At 47.5% G+C, this 19,732-nt stretch overlaps 2 protein-coding genes across 2 annotated transcripts in view; one reads left to right on the forward strand and one right to left on the reverse strand.

Moving 5' to 3' along the window:
- DNAJC17 (DnaJ heat shock protein family (Hsp40) member C17) overlaps positions 1-19,732 on the forward strand; it is a 28,573-nt gene that overhangs the window by 8,180 nt on the left and 661 nt on the right. The window contains exons 2-10 of the mRNA XM_068963832.1: positions 10,092-10,161; positions 10,455-10,513; positions 10,721-10,808; positions 12,178-12,263; positions 12,503-12,599; positions 13,162-13,205; positions 13,652-13,729; positions 14,534-14,614; positions 15,098-15,208. Coding sequence (XP_068819933.1) covers positions 10,092-10,161; positions 10,455-10,513; positions 10,721-10,808; positions 12,178-12,263; positions 12,503-12,599; positions 13,162-13,205; positions 13,652-13,729; positions 14,534-14,614; positions 15,098-15,208 — 714 coding nt within the window. The remainder of the gene's footprint in view (positions 1-10,091; positions 10,162-10,454; positions 10,514-10,720; positions 10,809-12,177; positions 12,264-12,502; positions 12,600-13,161; positions 13,206-13,651; positions 13,730-14,533; positions 14,615-15,097; positions 15,209-19,732) is intronic.
- Positions 16,169-19,696, reverse strand: C2H15orf62 (chromosome 2 C15orf62 homolog). The gene has a single exon (XM_068963833.1). The coding sequence runs from the start codon at positions 17,887-17,889 to the stop codon at positions 17,359-17,361; it is 531 nt and encodes a 176-aa protein (XP_068819934.1). The 5' UTR covers positions 17,890-19,696; the 3' UTR covers positions 16,169-17,358.

Below are 19,732 nucleotides of genomic sequence, written 5' to 3' on the forward strand. Positions count from 1 at the left end.
TAGAATTTGAGAACTGCCCCCAGCATTCCTGAAACCAGCCTTGTACACCTTGAGAATTCATACTGGGTTGACCTGGGTCCTTTCCTGAAGTTTCTGAAGTCAGGTTGGCATCATCCTGGCCTGGTGTCACAATTTACCTCCCTCCTAGGAGTGGATAAACAAGAGGTTTGGACCTTATATTGAGTACCTGGTTTTGTTAGGTACTTCACATGGATTATTTTCTTTAATCTTCACAATGGCTTTATGTGTAGGGGATACTTCCCACACTTTGTAGTTGAAGAACCTAAGGCTGAGTGAGATTTGGTAATTTGCCCCAGATTGTGCTAATAGCATGCAGAAGATTCAAAATGTTAAAACATTATCTGTTAGACTCCAGTACCTTCTTTCTTTCAGTGAACCATGTTGCTTTCTAGCTTAGGATAATTGAAAGAAGCTAAACATCCCTGGTTTTTTGCTTTTTGTGTTTTTAAAAATATATAATTAACATGTAACATTATATTAGTTCAGGTGTACAGCATAATGATTTGATATATTTGAGATGTATATTGTGAAATAATCACCAAAATAAGTCTCATTAAATTACATCCATCACTGTACATAGTTACAATTTTTTTTCCTTGTGATAAGAATTTTAAGATCTACTCTCTTAGTAACTTTCAGATATACAGCATGGGGCTTCCCTGGTGGCTCAACAGTGAAGAATCCACCTGCCAAAGCAAGAGACTCGGGTTCTATCCCTGGGTCAGGAAGATTCCCTGGGGAAGGAAATGGCAACCCATTCTAGTATTCTTGCCTGGGAAATCCCATGGACAGAGGAGCCTGGTGGGCTACGGTCCAAGCAGTCTCAAAGAGTTGGAAACAGCTTAACAAGTAAACAACAACAACTAACTATAGTTGTCATGCTATACATTTTATCCCCATGGCTATTTGTTTTATAACTGGAAATTTATACCTTTTAATCCCCTTCACCCATTTCGCTACCCCATTCTGCCAACTGCCTGCCTCTGGGGCAGTCTGTTCTCTGTATCTATGAGTTGTTTCTTGTTTGTTTTTTAGATTCCACAGGTATATGAGATTATATGGTATTTTTCTCTGACTCATTGACACTCAGCATAATGCCGTCAAAGTCCATCCACATTGTCACTGATGGCAAGATTTCCATTGTTATAGCTGAGTAATAGTTCATTGGATATATCTATCTGTGTGTGTGTGTGTGTGTGTGTGTGTGTATGGGTATGTGTATGTATAATCTCCATGAAATTTAAAGATACTTACTCCTTGGAAGGAAAGTTATGACCAGCCTAGACAGCATATTAAAAAGCAGAGACATTACTTTGTCAACAAAGGTCCATCTAGTCAAGGCTATGGTTTTTCCAGTAGTCATGTATGGATGTGAGAGTTGGACTATAAAGAAAACTGAGTGCCGAAGAAATGATGCTTTTGAATTGTGGTGTTGGAGAAGACTCTTGAGAGTCCCTTGGACTGCAAGGAGATCCAACCAGTCCATCTTAAAGGAGAGCAGTTCAGGGTGTTCATTGGAAAGACTGATGCTAAAGCTGAAACTCCAGTACTTTGGCCACCTGATGCAAAGAGCTGCCTCATTGGAAAAGACCCTGATGCTGGGAGGGATTGGGGGCGGGAGGAGAAGGGGATGACAGAGGGTGAGATGGCTGGATGGCATCACCGACTCGATGGACGTGAGTCTGAGTGAACTCCGGGAGCTGGTGATGGACAGGGAGGCCTGGCGTGCTGCGGTTCATGGGGTCACAGAGTCGGACACGACTGAGCGACTGAACTGAACTGAATGTATAATCTCACATCTTCTTTATCCATTCATCCATCAGAAGACACTTAGGTTGCTTTCATGTCTTGGCTACTGTAAATAATGCTGCAGTGAGCATGAGGTTGCACTGTATTTTCAAGTTAGTGTTTTCATTTCTTTTGGATAAATACTCAGAAGTGGAATTGCTGGATCATTTGACAGTTCTGTTTTTATCTTTTTAATATTTATTTGGGCCACGCTACACAGCTTGTGGGATCTTTGTTCCCCAACCAGGGATCGATCCCTGGCCCTTGACAAAGTGTGGAGTTCTAACCACTGGACTGCTGGGGAATTCCTGGTAGTTCTATTTTTAATTTTTTTTGAGGAATCTCTATACAATTTTTTGTAGTGGCTGTACCAGTTGTATACCTGGGATCACTTTCTCCACATCCCCACATTCTGTTTTTTGATAATAGCTATACTAACACATGTAAGGTATTAATAGTATCTTATTGTAGTTTTGATTTGCATTTGCCTGATGGTTAGTCATGTTGAACATCTTTTCATGTACCCATTGGCCATTTGTGTATCTTCCTTGGGAAAAACGTCTGTTCAGATCCTCTGCCTATCATTAATGAGATTGGTTTTTCTGTTGTTTATTTTGGGTCTTTTTATTAACCCCTTATCAGATATGTGATTTGCAAATATTCTCTGATTCCATAGTTTGCCTTTTTATTTTGTTGATTTGCTGTGCGAAAGCTTTTTAGTTTGATGTAGTCCCACTTGTTTAGTTTTTGCTTTTGTTTGTTGCTTTTGCTTTTGCTCTCAAATCCTGATAAAACAGGGAATCGTTGTCAGGACCAGTGTTAAGTAGCCTGATTTCCATGTATTCTGCTTGAAGTTTTATGATTTCATGTCTTACATTCAAGTCTTTAATCCACTTTGAGTTAATTTTTGTGTATGTGTAAGATAGTGGTCCAGTTTAATTCTTTTGCATGTGACTACCTAGTTTCCCCAACAGTATTTTTTATTTTTAAAGATTTTATTGGAGAAAAATTTCATTGGCACATAGTTGATTTAAATGTTGTGTTAGTTTCAGGTGGAGAGCAAAGTGATTCAGTTTTCCGTATACATATATTTCTCTTTTTCAGATTCTTTACCCATGTAGGTTATTATAGAGTAAGTTCCCTGTGCTCTATAGTAGCTCCTTGTTGGTTTTTTTATGTACAGTATTGTGTGTATGTTAATCCCAAGCTCCTGGTTTATTCCTCCCCACTCCAAAACTATTTATAAGGAGACTGTTCTTTCCCCATAGCACAGTCTTGGCTCCTGTGTTGTAAATTAATTGACCGTTTATGTGTTGGTTTATTTCTCAGCTGTCTATTCTGTTCCATTGATTGAGGTGTCTGTTTTTATGCCAATACCATACAATTTTGATTACTATAGCTTCGTAATATAGTTTGAAATCAGGACGTATGATGCTTCTAGCTTTGTTCTTTCTCAAGATTGCTTTGCCTATTTGGGGTGTTCTGTGGCTCCATACACATTTTAGGATTTAAAAAAATTTTTCAGTGAAAATGCTCTTGGAATTTTGATATGGAGTGCATTGAATCCATAGATTTCTTAAGGTAGTAAAGGCACTTAAATAATATTAATTCCTCCAAACCATGAGCTTGGAATATCTTTCCTCTTATTTGGTCTTCTTCAGCTCCTTTAATCAGTGTCTTATTTTCGGTGTACAGGTTTTTCACCTTCTTAGCTAAATTTATTGCTAGATATTATATTCTTTTTGATGAAATTGTAAATGGAGTTGTTTTCTTAATTTCTCTTTTCTGATAGTTCATTGTTAATGCATAGAAATACAACAGACCTTTGTGCATTGATTTTGTATCCTGCCAACTTTACTGAATTCTTTTATTCTAACAGTTTTTTGTTGAACTCTTTAGGGTTTTCTATATAAAATATGTCATCTGCAAGTAATGACAGTTTAACTTCTTCCTTTTTGATTTGGATACACTTTGTTTCTTTCTTTTTAAAAAATTTTATTTATTTGACTGTTTGGGGTCTTAGTTGTGACCTGTGGGATCTTTGTTGTGTCATGCAAGGGTCTTTGGTGATCTTGAGTGAGTTCAGTAGTTGTGGCGCACAGGCTTAGTTGCCCCACAGCATGTGGGATCTTAGTTCCCTGACTAGGAATCAGTCCCATGTCCCCTACATTGCAAGGTGGCCTCTTCCCCACTGGACTACCATGGGAATCCTGGGTGCCTTTTATTTCTTTACTTTGTCTAATTGCTCTGGCTAATTATGTTTGTTTATTTGTTTGTTTGAACAATTTTTTTTTCTTGATGTGATAAGTAATACAAGCTCACTGTGAAAAGTAAATGTCAACTATAATGCTCTTTTTCAGAAATATTTTTTATATTTTCACCTAGTGAGTGTGAACTCCTTTCTTGGACTTCTCTGACACAACTCTGGCAAAAGGTTTGGGGTGCTTTGTTACAGCTAGTGAGGGTGGAAGTCCAGACTCCCTGTTCCTTCTTTGATGGCAGGGGGTGATTGGGAGCCACAGTTTTTCCTATGGTATATGGCTGGAATAGAACAGTTATTGTCTGAAATAATGATTGCATAGTTTTTCATTGAATGGATTTTCAGTATCATAATGATTGCTTCATTATGTCACAGTTTTCTCATTTGTAAAATGAGGATAATAATTTCTACCTCATAGGAACGTGTTAAGAGTTATGTAAGTTACTGGGACTTCCTGGTGGTCCAGTGGCTAAGACTCTGTGTTCCCAATGCAGGGGCCCCGGGTTTGATCCCTGGTCAGGGAATTGAATCTCTCATGCCACAGCTAAAGTTTGCTTGCCCTAACTAAGAGTTCACACGCCACAACCAAGAGATCCCATATGCTACAACTAAGACCCGACAAAGCTAAATAAACAAAATAGATTTTTTTTTTTAAAAAAGGAGAGAAATCCTATTTTTGAAAAATAGAGCTAAGTAAGTTACTGTATATAAAGCACTTCAGAAAGAGCTTGCTACATGGTAGATGCTAGCAACCATTTTGGAATGTAGATTATTTCTGACTTCTTCTTTTATAAATATGCTATAATGAACAACAGTGTTTATAAATACTGTATAAACTTCTAAGTATTTCTTTAGAAGAGGCCTTGCTGGATCAAAGGGTCTGCACTTGTCAAAGCTTCCTGATATATACTGCTATACTTTGCAGAATCATTGTATAAGAAACTCCTCGGCAGTCCAGTGGTAGGGCTAAGCTCTTCTACTGCAGCGGGTGGGGAGCAGGGGTTTGATCTCTAGTCAGGGAACTAAGATCCCGCAAGCCACGGGTTGCAGACAAAAAACCCCAAACAGACCAGAATCGTGTTAATTTACATATTCACCACAAAGCCACCAACATTAAATACCATCCTTTGTTTTCCTTGTTGTCAACTGAGAGGTGAAAAAGACTTAATTTTTATGTGTGAGGCTGAACATTTTTCATGTCAACCATTTATGTTCTATGATTCTCTTTTCATGTTCTCTGTTTTCTTGTAGTTTGTCTTTTTCTTGTGTTTTGTTTTTCTGCATGGCTTCTTTGTGTAGTAAAGTTATCACGCACATACTTCTCTCAGTTATCATTTCCTTTGTCCTTTCTTTTTTAACTTCTTTTTTATATTTAATTGGAGGATAATTGTTTTACAATGTTATGTTGATTTCTACTGTACATCAGTGTGAATCAGCTGAAAGTATATATATATCTCCTCCCTCTTGAGCCTCCCTCCCACCCCCCTCATCTTTTAATTTTGTCTATGATTTTTTGCTTAGATAAATTAAAAAAATTTCATTTAAATCCATTCATTTTGTGTACGTATACATGTGTGTGCATGTATGTGTGATTCCTTCCCTTGCTTTAATGCTTAGGAATTTCTTCCCCACACTAAAAGTAGATGAATAGTCTCATCATTTTCTTTTAGTTTCATTTTTTGTGTTGAGTTTTTTTTTTTAATCTATTTGGAATTATTTTGGTATATGGCTTGAGATGAAGAACTAACTTTTTTCACTCATTATGTTGGATTTTAGTAATACTTTTTACCATACATTGAATTTTTACCTTTATTACTGTTTGTTTCTTGGCCATGCTTATATGTTCTGTTAATCTTGTCTTTGTGCTTCACGACAAACTTTCATTAGCTCGAAGAGAACTTTAGGGTTCAAGTTCTTTGGGCTTGGAGACCCCTAAAGCCTCTTTAGTCGTTCATCCTGATTCATTACTTTTGATGTTAGAAGGCTTTCCACATCTGGCCCTGCTCATGTGCACTGTGGGGCTTTTCCTTCTAATTGGTCCACTCTCTGTGTTATGAATCACACATACCTTATGAATCATGCGAAGTTTCTTGTATTTTCAGTGTCACACCTGAGTTACCTTTAGCTCTTTCTCTTCTCAGGCCAGTTTTGCGTTTCTTTGCCTTCATGTGTGCCCTCCCTCCCGAGCATTTCTTCATCCCAAGTTTGTGTTTTTAAAACTTGTTTGTGTGAATTTTATTCTTTTCCTGGTTTTCTTCTGTTACTTTTCTTTGGTCAAAGGTTTTTTTTGCTTTTTTTTAAAATTAAAATATTCTTTGACAAAAACATTATTTTTACTTCCATGTTTTATTGCAACCACGTCTCTTCCTTTTCATGTCCTTTTCTGTTCTCAGTAGCTTTTCCTCATGAAAGGAAAACATATTTCTCCTCTGAGCTGGTTTGGGGCTTGAAGGGAAGTCAGGTTCTTCCACACCCTCTGTCTTGAATGCCCTTTCTGGCTCTGCTTGGAGAACTATTACTCAGCTTTCAGATCCAGCTCAGATGTTATCTCCTGTGTGAGGCCTTCAAGGCTAAAATTAACTCCTCTCTCTCTTTTTTTTTTTCCATTCTTAGGGACCTCACTTAAGGAATCTTACAACTGTAGTATAATTCATTGTTTTCACAGCCATTTTCCTTGCTAAGCAGTGTCCTTCCTCTTCAGTGTCAGGGAAATTCCTGATTATTCTCTGTATCCCCAGCTTCAGCTCAGTCCTTCTGTATTCTCCATGCTCCATGAGTGGACCCAGGAGGTGGGGTAGATTTGGTGCTGTACCAAAGGGCTCTCAGAGAGCTCCCCTCCTATCTGTAGACATTCCTCTCTAAGAATGAATACCGGCATGCCCTTGCCTTTCTGACCTCACCTCTCCCCTTACTCTTCGGGCCACTGGCATGAGACTGGTAATTTTTTTCAATAGGATTCCTAAATACAGAATGTTCAGCTCCTCACACCTTTAAGGGGTGATTTGGAAATGGAGGCCCAGGCTAGGCCTTGAGGGGATAGAGGTCCAGGATACATCAAGTTGATTGGGGCCGTTGTGTTTGGTTATAGATGTTGAGTGTGTGGGAGGCTGGAGGGATGGGAGTAAGATGGGGGTCCCCCCAGATGGGGACTGAGGTGACCTTGGTCTGGTTATACTGTTGCTTCAAATGAAATCTGACGAGACTGTTAAAGACATTTGTCGAAGGAACGTATTCTGGAAAGAGAATTGATGAGAAAACTAATCTATGTAGATTAATTTCCCATTATTATATAATTAGGTTTTTTTGTTTGAACAATTTTCCTGTTTAAGTTAAAAAAAATTCTGATATAGAGCATTAAAATGAAATATAAAACAGAAAGCTATTTAATATCATTCCTTTAGAATAAAAAACTATAAAGCATTCTCTAAAGAAAGAAAAGAAAATGAAGAGTGTCTTACCACCTAACCCCCTCTTGCCTCTTATTTTGCTTTCCTACTATTCCTACTATTTACTCCTTCCCTCCCTCTTATTGTCCTTTCTCGCATTTACAAAAAAGAATACGTAACACTTTAAAAGAGCTCCATGATACAAAAGAAACCATCTTCCACAAAATTCAGCCTTTGTAGGGCATGCCTGCTAATCCTGGTCCTGAGGGCAGTGTTGCAAATTGAGGCAAAAGACACCCTGTTCTCCCTTCCTCTTCCTCTCAACCAGTTCAGACACAGCACCTGGGATCAGAGAGCGAGGAGAGGTGGGGGCAAAGAGGCAGAAACAAATCCCAGTGACTTCTGTTTGTTGGAATGATCAGGGGGAAGGTCTTTGAAAAGAGGGCTGGGGAAATAGGGAAAGAACATTGGCTTTTTAGTTCTCTTTATATATTTTTGTATTGTTTTACTTATTAAAAAACAAAAGACACTTGGTCTCCTACATTAGCAGGCAGATTTTTTAAACTACTGAGCCATGGGGGAAACCTGCAAATATAAAGGATATATAATAAAGGCTTGGTTTAAAGTGAAAAAGAAATAAGGCCCTAGGCATAAATGGAGAAGGGAAAAGAAAGAGTAAAGGGAGGAATGACAAATGATAAGTTGCCTCAAGAGTAAAAGATGACATGTCAAATGAAACTGTCACCTCCTCTTCCGTTATTATTTTTAATGAGAAGGGGGCGACAGGATGAGATGGTGGGATGGCATCATAGAGTCAGTGGATATGGAATGAGATGGTTGGATGGCATCATAGAGTCAGTGGATATGGGTTTGAGATAGTGAAGGACAGAGAAGCCTGGTGAGCTGCAGTCCATGGGGTGGCAAAGAGTCAGACACGACTGAGTGACTGAACAACAAATAGTGGGAAAAAAAGCTGGATTTTGTTATTGTTGTCATTACTTATTGTTGGTGAAGACCTAGGTTGGGGTGAGGAGGTGAACATAGGTGGGCTGTTGGGAAGGTTAGGGGCCAGGGAGGGACTTTTACACTTTCTGCCCAAAGCCTGTGCTGGGAGTGGTTCCTGCTTCCTCAGGCTCAGCCAGGAGAGCTATTAATAGATGGGCTTGCTTGCCTGGGCAAGTGAAGGTGTGGTTCCAGCTCTGGCCCAGCAGGTGGCAGCACACCCCAGAGGTCCTGGGCTAGTTGCAGCCGGCACTGGGCCACAGACCCTCCCCTGGGGGTGCTGGCTGTTTGCCTCTGGAGGCCCTCTTCTAGCACACTTTGGATTGAAATGTTTATTGGTTCCCCATAGGAAGCCTGGAGAGCCAGTCTGCTCAGCTACTGGTAGAGGTTCTGGGCTAGAGGCTTCTCGTCCCAAGAGATTTGAGCAGTAGGTAATATATACAGGCAGAGTGAGGGCAAGGCCTCAGAAAGCAGGGGATTTCTGGGTTTTGTGCTCTGAGTGGGGAATATTCAAAAGAGAACCTTGGTAGCTATGTTTATTTATTTTTACTAATATAAAAAATAATATTTTCTTTTTAATAAAGAGGTGCAAAGATGAAAACTAAAAATAGACCATAGCTTTCCCACCAAGATAACCCCTGTTATCAATAAAAAAAATAATAATAAAGACTAGTTTAAGGTTTGAAAATTAGAACCACAGAAAAGTATACAATGAGAAGTGAATGTTTCTTTCCCCTCCACTTTCAGCTTCTCTCCAAAAGAAACCACTGTTTCTTGTGATTGCTGTGAGGAAAAAAGGAAAACAAAGGCTTGCACATGCTTGAGTGTTTCTAACTATTTACATTTCTTTTATTTTTGGTTTATTTTAACCCCAAAATTATCATATTAGTATGTACTGTTCTAAGCCCTGTTTTTTTAAATGCACTGTACCTTGGAGATACTTTCTTTTTTTTTAAGTTGAGGTATAATTGACACATCACATTGGATTAGTCTCAGGTGTAGAACATAATGATTTGCTGTTTGTCATCATACCTAATCAGTTTTCTTTCTTGTAATGAGGACTTGAAGATGTTTCTGGACAGCACATACAGACTTTTGTCTATGGTGATTTCTTAAATGAGTCTCCTCGTTGTTGGAGATTTTGGTTGGCTTTACCTTGGGGCTTATATAAACTATGTTTTAGTGGGCATCCTTGTATATTTATTTTGGCATGCTTCTGCAAGTCCAAATTCCATAATAAGTCAAAGAGAAAGTACATTTAAAATGTTGATGGCTAAGTTTCCCTGCGGAAATTTTGCCCTGGCCTACATTACATTACACTAAGACTGTGTGAGTGCCTGTTTCTGGGTGGCTAGAGGGAATCTGCCCCTGCCAGGAGCCTCTGACATCCACAGAAGTGAGACTAGGCGCTCAGCAGGAAGGAGGCCCAACCCTGCTGCTGGGCAGCCTTCAGCTACCTCCATAGCCTTTGCTTCCACTGAAGATCTCCACTGTGGTTGTGAGATGACTGTTTCAGTGTGGCAACCTTCCTGTAGCGATGCAGAGCCCTCCCTGGATTTCCCTTATCCCATTACCAGTGTTTTCCTGTCCGTCTTGGGGTGAGAGAATGAATAACCCAATCTTGTCTCTTCCAGGTGAAGAAGGCATATAGACAGAAGGCCCTCTCCTGCCACCCAGACAAAAACCCGGATAATCCGAGAGCAGGTGAGCCTCTCCTCGGCGTGGGGAGGAGCCCAACCCACCTGGGTGTGCTGTGAGTGCCATGGAGGTCAACGCACGCAGCCCGACTTTGGGCACTGGGCCCGTGGCTGCACTTCACACGTTAAGGGCATCTGATCAGTTGCTGATATGCTTACCCTTTTTTGTTGGTTGGGCACCTGTTAATGTCTTCCTTTCCAGCCGCCTGTGGCTTCTTTGAGGCGCTTTTCTGAGGGAGCACACTGTCGCCAAGTCTAACTGTACTTTTCTCTTCTCTCTTTTTTGATCTCTATGTTCAGCTGAACTCTTCCACCAGCTTTCTCAGGCCTTGGAGGTACTGACCGATGCTGCCGCCAGGGTAAGCACATCCTCCTCTGTCTGAATTGTCCCCTACATTTAGAGACCGCTGTGTGCTTCATCCTCTATACTCGGCCATGCTGTCCTCGCCTGGAGACTGTCACCAGACAGCCTCACTAGCTCTAGGGCTAGAGGCGGGGCCGGGGAGGAGGCCTGGTGCTGTGTGTGTTACCCCGTTGACTGCTCCTGTGTTCCTTCCTTCTGCCAGGCTGCGTATGACAAGGTCAGGAAAGCCAGGAAGCAGGCGGCAGAGAGGACCCAGAAACTTGATGAGAGAAGGAAGAAAGTAAAGCTCGGTAGGTGGCATCGTGGTGCTGGCGCCCTGCGGTTTACCTGGGTTGTTTTTATGCAGCTCTGCCACCTTTGCTCCTGTAGCTTCAGTTCCAGCCACTCAGAGCTTTGGGCCCCAGTCCTGGGCAGAACCCGGTTCTCAGGGGTGGCTCCTGAAGGCCAGTCTTAGGAATAATAACAATGACTAGGTGTGCTAATAGCTAAGCGTTGTGACAGATGTTTTACTGCCTCCTTTAATTATCACAACTATCCAAAGAGCTGGGTGTTACGAAACCTATTTTATAAACAAAAGAAGCTAAGGCACCAAAAAGATAAGAACGTGCTGGAACCAGGATTTGAACCCACACAGCACAAGTACAGTCAGTGTCCTTGTTGGCCGTGCTGTCGTTTACCTGTGTCATTTGTCCAAGTTCCACACAGAGTTCTCACTCTGAAATCCCCTCAAAAGGGTCCAAAGAGAGCCAGACATTTGCCTCTTGAAAAACAACTTTATTGACATTATTTTGTATATCCTATTGTCCACCCATTTCAAGCGAACAACTCAGTGGTTTTTAGTAAATTTAACAAATGGTGCAACTATGACTCTAAATCAATTTTAGAACATTTTCACTACCCCCACAAGATTGGCTCAGGCATTCTTCACTCAATTCTTCTCCCCTTCATCTTGCCTGTTTCACATCCGTATATTTATTATGCACATATACCATCCCCGTACCTCCATCAAAAACAAACCTGGAGTTTAGGTAAGTGAAGAAAGCAGCGAGTCCCAGACCTGGGAGAAGCATTTGCTGCAGCAGCTGGCCTGGGACAGAGCCGCAGGCAGGTTTCTCTTGGAAGGTGGGAAGGGCTCCAGGCCCTGGGGTGATGTCCTTGCATGGAGGCTGCTGTCCCTGTAGCTGGGTCTGCAGTGAGGCTTGGTAAATGTGCGTTGAGGGGCGGGTAGAGGAGACAGTGGAAACTCAAGCACAGTGGTGGGAAAGAGCATTGAAGCCAAGGCAAGGTCACAGGCTGTGGTGCCAAACCGCAGGAACAGAGGCCGGTGGCTCCACCCACTGGCAGCCCTGACCCATGGCCCTGGGCTGCTGACACCAGCACCCACCCACACCTTCTTCATTGTTCAGAGAACCAGCTTGGTCAGGAGCTGCTGTAACTCTTCCAGACCCCAGCCACTCAGCTGGAGCCTATACTCTTCCTTGTGACAACTTTTCTCAATGGAAATGAATCTGGGAGCACATGGACATGGAGGGAGGGGTCAGAATTACTGGATGGCTTTATGCTACATGAGACATTGGGGTAGCAGCCAGAGCCAGGTGGGCTGGGGCCATGTGGAAACTGCTTAGACCAGACATTGGGTCATTCAACCCTTGTGCCTAGACCTGGAGGCCCGGGAGCGGCAGGCCCAGGCCCTTGGCAGCGAGGAGGAGGAGGAAAGCGGGAGCGCCAGGACACTAGAGCAGGAGGTGAGCGTCCAGGCCCTGCAACCATCCGCAGGAGGAAGAGGCCGGTGGAACTAGAGGCTGCTGTGGCTGGGGTGGGCGTGCCCTTCCCACCTTCCCCTGTGGGATCTGGGTCGTCTGTCCCACCCGCAGGTTGCTGAGCCTAGCTTACAGGTGGAACATCCCAGGGACCTTTGCAAGGTGAGCCAACCTGGAATTGGATCTGCACAGAATTGTCACCCTCCCCAACCCCCGCTCTGCAGATCGAACGCCTGCGAGAAGAGGGTTCCCGGCAGCTGGAGGAACAGCAGAGGCTGATCCGGGAGCAGATACGTCAGGAACAGGAGCAGAGGTTGAGAGGTAAGAGTCTGGCCCCCACACCAGCCTCCCACTCTGAGGTGGCTCACAGTGGCCACACTGGCTGCTCGGTGAAGTTGATCTGGAAGCTTCTACCTGCTGGAACCCTCCGGGTACCCCACTTGGACACATGCCACCTTTCCTTTCTTACGGTTCTCTGGGGCTTATTGGCTTTCCCTCTGCCTGAGATCTCCTGGACGCATTTATGTTGGCTCTATTTTTGGAGCAGATCACCAGGGCAGGGCGAGGAAGGCTCTGGGACACTTTGTTTCAGTAGAACTGTGAGGTCTATACCTCTGTCTCTTGCTCCCAGGAGGCATTCACAGCCCTCCTTGGTGGAGTGCTGATCATGGCCTCCAGCAGGCAGCTGGGCTGCTACCTTAAGGTGGCATCTGGGGGTGAGGGTAGGATTGCTCCTACTTGCCCTGCCAGGCTCCACAGCAGGGCGGGGCACTGCTTTTGGACAAGAGTGATCTTTTCCAGGTCCTGTGGCCCTAGACTGTTATCTCCCCTGGGGGAACCTCTCCATCACATTCTATCTTGCTAATTATCCTAAATTTTCTAGGAATGGCAGAAAATCCTGAAAACAAAGAAACCCCCAAGCTAAAGGTGAGCCCTGCAGGGTCTACAGGCCACCTCACACTGCCTCCTCTCAGCAAGAAGAGATGCTTCTGGGGACACCGGGGCTTGTGGTGGGGACACTGGATCTCTGGAAGCCACACCACCGCCCACATGCCATCCTTCCGTCGTCCCAAGGCCTGGGCTTCAGGATGGCCCATCAGAGCTGGCTGTGAAAGGCTGCTCTTAGCCCTGAAGGCTACAGGGCAGCCCTCCCTGAGGCCCCTTGAAGGAGAGCATGTTATAGGCTCTGTAAGAGCCCTGAGACTGGCTGAGCAGGCCTCCTGCCTGTCCATTTTCCAAGGGGAATGCATTTCTGGGGGATGCTCCCTAGATCACCGCTGCCTTGAAGGCCAGAGGGGCGTCTGCTCAGGTGCAGGGTCTGGTCTTATTGAGAAGTCAGTGTTTAATGGTGGCCCCAACTGCTGTCTTTTCAGCTCAAGTGGAAGAGCAAGAAGGAAGCTGAGTCACAAGGTGGCTATTCCAGAGATGTCCTCCTGCGGCTCTTTCAGAAGGTCTGCTCTGTTAACTTCCCTCTTACCCATCATCTCAGTCCCCACGTAGCCCAAACCTCAGGATCTCCAGGCCTAACCTTCCTTCACATCTCTACCTGCCTTTTTTTTTTTTTTTTCTGTGCCATAAACTATGTGGTAAGTCATTTCAGTTGGGTCTCTTTGTAACCCTATTTACTGGAACCTGCTAGGCTTCTCTGTCCATGGGATTTTCTAGGTGAGAATACTGGAGTGGGTTGTCGTGCCCTCCTCCAGGAAATCTTCCCCACCCAGGGATTGCACCCTTTTCACCTGCAGCTCCTGCATTGCAGGCGAATCTTTTTACCGCTCAGCTACCAGGGAAGCCATAAGCCACAGGATAGTCTAAAGACTTCTGCTCGAGCTGTGGCCCTCCAGTCACTCGTGTTGCCATGTGCCTCCTCCAGCCAGATCCAGCCCTTGTCATCCTTAGAAGTGAGGGGCTTGGCTGGGTGTATGGGGAGAGAGTAGGTGGGTGTCTGGCACTAAAGCTCCGTCCTCTCCATCTCCTTCAATCATGGAGGCAGCTGTGCGTCTCTGCTGGTCCGAATCCCCATGTCTGCCAGCTCTCCTTTGCTGTCTCCTGCATTCCTGGGGAAAAAAACAACAACAAACACAAAAACCTTTATTTCCCATCTCTGATATCCCCTCTCTGGGAACCTAGCAACAACAGGTTATCCCCAACCCAAAATGACCTGGTTGCTTCTGGGTGGCCTAGGCTTATCTCCAGTGTGAGCTGGGCTGTCCTGAAGGCTGGGCCGTGCTTACCGGGACCCCTTATCCTCACAGTACGGAGAGGTGCTCGACCTGGTGCTCTCCAGTAAGAAGGCAGGCACTGCTGTGGTAGAGTTTGCAACCGTCAAGGCTGCGGTGAGTGCTCTGTGGGGCTTTGGGGTCCACCAGCAGCCCTGCCATTCCAGGGGAGGAACTCAATTCTGTGGGCCCTCTGAGCTTAGGTGTCCCCACTCCTTGGGCCAGCTCAGAGCCAAGATTTCCCTGAGGCCCACAGGTCCTAGGAGAGGAGACACAGTGAGTGAAGGAATGAATAGGAGAATGTTCCAGAGATGGTGTCATTTCCTACTGCTTGGCTCCACACCCCTCACCCTCCCCTGGAAGCCAGTGTGCCTCCAGGTTGGGACCTTCACAGAGCCTTCTCCCCTCCCCGACTGCCTAGTCAGAAGACTCACGTTTCCCATGAGGAGGGTCAGAGCTTCAGCACACCATTGCGTGAAGGCTGCTCCACTTTGCTTGGAGGATGAGAGGGCTGGTTCTGGTTCTTTCTGTAGGGGTAGAGAGAACCACTGTGTAGCTGACTGGAATGATGGGACTGGGACTGGCTGTTGTATTTGACAGGAGCTGGCTGTCCAGAATGAAGTGGGCCTGGTTGATAACCCTCTGAAGATTTCCTGGTTGGAGGGACGGCCCCAGAGTGCGATGGGCCACAACCACCCAGGACTGTCCCGGGTAAGGAGCCGGGCCTCACTGTTCTGGGCCTACTCAAGCTGCGGGGTGTCTCTTCCTATCTGGGCTCTTCTCAGGGCCCTTTCCTCACAAACCCGTCATCAGGACCACAGAGAGATTGGCAGGTCTGCTCACCCAAGCAGGAGGACTGTGATTCCTTGCTGCCTCTTGCCAGGCTGGCTTACCCTACCCACAACTCTTAGGTCTTACTTTCTGTGTTCTGGTCTCCCTTGGGAGCTCTCATCATCATCCAAAGGTGTTGCCCTGGCCTGTGGGTTGTTTGGTTGCTGTGTGAAGCATTTGGTGCTGAGATGACCCGGTACTTCAGGGAATGGCTGGTGAGGAGGGTGGCTGCCTCCTTCCCCAGCTTCCTTCCAGGTGTGTCTGTGGCTGTCCCAGACAGGGACCTACTGTCAAGAGGCAACATCTCCTCTTTAGAAATAACACTGGCTACGCTGCCGACACTGAGGTGCTACCTGGTGCCCGACTCTTGGGGGGAAGCACAGACTTGAGCTGACACACGCCACGTACCAGCTCTTAGTCCCCACAGCCCCACGAAGGCTTGTGTTCACTCCTCCCCCCTACACACATATATATACACACACACCCGGCCCAGGTCACACCTGCCCCCGCTTTGGTGGGGCAAGAGCTCTCCCTTCTCTGAAGCGTCTGGGCGTCTGTGCCTCAGGCTGATATGCTCCAGCCCCTCTGGGGGGAAGAGTGCCCCTCAGCAGGTCAGCAAGGGCTCTGCTCCCACTGCCTCTGGCGTGTTCCCCTGCTCTCTGACATGGCCCTCACCCGTGAGGATGGGGTACTGTCTGGAGTGTGTCCCAGACCCTGGACAGAGGAGGAAAGGGAGCTGCTCTGAGCCTGACCTGGGACTCTTTAGAGACTGTTTCTCTCTCCCCTTACCCCTGGTAAGTCCTAGCATTTCACAGCCCCAGATGACACGCCATAGGCTATGTAATAAAGAACTTTATTTATCATCTGCACCCCCAGGGAAGCTTTCTGATTGGCACATGCACACAGAGTAGAAACGGGGAGCCCATAAGGCTTGCATCGTGGAGGTAGTGTGTGCCAGAACCACATGCCGCCAGCCAGGCTCCGGCTCCAGGTCTTCTGGCCAGGCGTCAGGGCAGCGCCGCAACCCCCATCATCAGAGTCTTTGAGCAAAGCTCCTTGATCCTGGTGGTGATTCTGGAGACCAGCTGTGCCTCTTCACTGTAACAGCCTTGAGCTTTGTGTCCGTCCCCTGATCAGACCTCCCATATTCTCATGGGTGCAGGAAGGAGGGACAACTGCACTATATTTCGTTGCATTTCCCCAGGGCTCCTATCACAAATATTTCCAAGAATTCCCCAAAGCCTCTCTTCTGAAGCTGTCTGTGCCTGACATCCCCTCAAGTTCCTTCCTTGGGCTCCAGGGAGTGCTCCGGGCAGCCGTGTTGGCATTTTGAGTCTCACGCCCCCTTTCCTGCTAGTGATTTCTTTGGACTTTTTCCTGAGTTACTCTCTGTATCTCCCCCAGCCTCACTCTTCTTACCCCACAAGCCTCTCCCTTCCCTGGCAGGTCCCATATGCTTCCCTTACCCCCACCAGGCTATGGTCTAGGCCTGTGTGGCCCAACAGAACTTTCTCCAGTGACGTTAACGTTCACCGTTTGCCGTTCAGTGTGGTAACCCTTAGTCATATGTGGCTGCTGAGCACTTGAAATGTGGCTGGTGTGACTGGGATGACTTTTTTATTGTATTTAGTTTTAATTAGTGTGACTTTAAACAGCCACATGTAGGAGCTGGCACAGCGCACCCATCTTTGAGCCCAGTCTGTGTCCTCCACTCCAAGACTTGCCCTTATGCCGCTGTCCCTCTGCCTGGCCCCTGTGGCTGCAGGCGTGGCCTCCCTTCCCAGCCTAGCTAGCTGTCTTCAGGGCTCCTGCCAGCAGGCACCCCCCTCACATTTCTGGCTTGCCTCTATACCTCTGTCCCTCCACCATGGGGTGATTCAGAGAACTGTTCAGGACCCCAGGGGTTGGGGGAGGGGCAGGCAGGGACCTGGATTTCTATCCCTACCTTAATCCCCGACTGTCCCCTCTTCTCTGGGTCCCCAGGCTCCCACCTCTTTCAGTCACCCCACCTCTGCCCACCCTCCTCCCATTCAGAAGCTGAGCTCACTGGGAAATTGCTCTCTCAGCATCTGCAGAACCTCCTCAAGAAGTGAAATCCCCAGGTCCACTTTGAAGGAGAAGAAGGGATCACTGAGGTCCGGAGCAGGTGTCCTCTGGAAGGGGGGCGTGTCCGTAAGGTCCTCCTCGGAGGATTGGTGGAGGGTGCCTGCCACGGAGAGCGTGGAGGGCAGGGTGGCAGAGTAGGCGGCAGTGTACTCTGCGGAGCGGGCCTCTAGGATGTTGGGGCAGCTGAAGCTTTCCCGGTAGAGACGCGGCGGTTTGGGCGGAGCCAGCAGGGTGGCCCGGGGCTGCTCGTCCCCCCACAGTGGCAGGCGCCGGCCATCCGGTCTCCCTCGCAGCTCCCGGATGACCTCTCTGTTGCTGTACTCCTCATGGTCCCCCCCAGCCGTGCTGGCCTGACTGAGCACGCTGCCCTGTCGCCGGAGTCTCCGCGGCCGCCCCAGGCTCAGCCGCTTGAAGAAGGAGGGGCTGCGGAAGGAGCCTTTGCGCCAAGTCTCCATGGGGCCCTGGGGAGCCCTCAGACCAGCCTGGTACCTCAGAAGCCTGGTCAGCGGCAGCTGGGGACCATCGGACCCCGCTGGAGCAGTGAACAGCGAGAATCAGGCAGCCCTCGAGGGCAGAAGCAGAGGCCTCCGGGTTTCTGCTCAGCACGAAGCGTGGGCGAGCATCCTGGATGATGAGAGGGCGTGCAGGGCAGTCCAGGAGAGCCGAGAGCTGGGAGTGCCTGGCGACAGGAGTTTCCCAGAGGGGCAGGAGTGGCCCGGTTACTCGGTAGGGTAGTGGAAAAACCCCAGGAGGAGGAAACAGCACTTACGGAGCTGGAGTTCGGGCAGCTGTGGTAGATGAGGGCTGCGTTGTCTTCCGTGGGGCTGGGCTTCTCTCCGGCTCTGCTGGCTTCTCCCTGGCCCCGGCAGGGGACTGGCCTCTCCGCTGGTAGCTCTGACTGTGATTATTGGCTTGGCTGTTTGTGACTCTGCGTGTGGCGCTGGAGATGTTTTGTTGTCTTCGGTTGACTCAGTCAGGTGGGAAGTCGTGTTCAGGCTCTGAGGTAATTGCAGCATCTGCAGGCTGGGGTTTGGGCTGCGCGGCCAAAACCCTGGGGCACCAGGGAGCTGTAGATTCCTCTGGGGGCTGTCCGGGCAGCCCTGCTCTGTGTCACCACACTGCCTCCTCTTCCTCCACAGCCCCAGTGCTCTGGGCCCTGGTGGGCAGCCTGGTGGCTCCTGTGTGTCTGGAGTGAGGAACTCAGAGGTGGGAGTTGACTGAAAGACAGGCTTGTGGAATGACTGTTGGGGAAGGAAGGGACCTGTCACTGGTGTGGGTGACTCAGACCTGGGGCCCAGTGACAGGCCCTCATTAGCAGAACCCGCAGGGATGGGGAGGAGGAAAGAGGCAGAGGGTGTGTTAAGGGTGGGCAGCCCTGCACCTATAAAGCGCTGGCTCCTCCCAGGGGCGTGCCAAGAGTGACTTCAGATATTCTCAGCAGAGCAGCATTACCTTGGGGACGGGAGAACTGACCTCCCCTTGACCTGACATCAAACCTGGCTGCTGTTTCCTCACCCTTCCTTGATTTACCCAGATGGCCTCAGGGCAGGAAAGGACAGTTGAGGGCCAGGGTCCTACCTTCCTGTCAGGCTGTGTGGACCTCATCTGGGGTCTGTCGTCTGGGGAAGGGGCTGGGCCAAGCCTAAGAGGTGGGCCTGGCGGAGAGGGCAACTCTCCTTGAAGTTGCTGCAGCTTGGGAGAGAGGAGGAGGCGTGGGGCTGTTGGGAGGAACAGGGGGATCTGGGCTGAGTAACACTTCCTGGTTCCGTACATCCCCGACTCCAAACCAGTTGGCCAGGGCCTAGCATCTTAACCCTAGCCACTCCCTTCTAATTCCCTGGGTCACTGACCACCAAACTTTCTTCTTGGCTTGTTCCGCGAAGGTGCACCAGCTTGGGGTACTACAAGAAACTCTCTGCTCTGCAGCCCCCCCTGACCTGGCTTGCTTCTGTGCCACTTCTGGTGGGCTTCACCTGTATTCACACAGCTTCAGGTGCAAGGAGGGAGGAAGTGGATCTAAGACCCACTGCAGACCTTATCAGGGCATGAGGTCGGTGGCTCGGGGCTCTCCTGCAGAGCCACCTCTCCAGCCCACAGCCTTGGCCTACTGAGGTGGTTGTTTATTATTCTTTTGATTATTAAAATACTGCCCTCTTTAATCTCTCACACTGTGCTGGCAAGATCATAAAAGAAGCAGCCAGGGCCCTGCCCTCCGGGAGCCCCGGTGTGTATTTTTAGGAGGCAGGCTGGCCTCTTGTTTCCCTCTCCTCCTAGGGTGGGGTTCCCTCTGTGTCCTTA

Source organism: Capricornis sumatraensis, chromosome 2, assembly GCF_032405125.1.
Source record: "Capricornis sumatraensis isolate serow.1 chromosome 2, serow.2, whole genome shotgun sequence".
Lineage (NCBI taxonomy): Eukaryota > Metazoa > Chordata > Mammalia > Artiodactyla > Bovidae > Capricornis > Capricornis sumatraensis.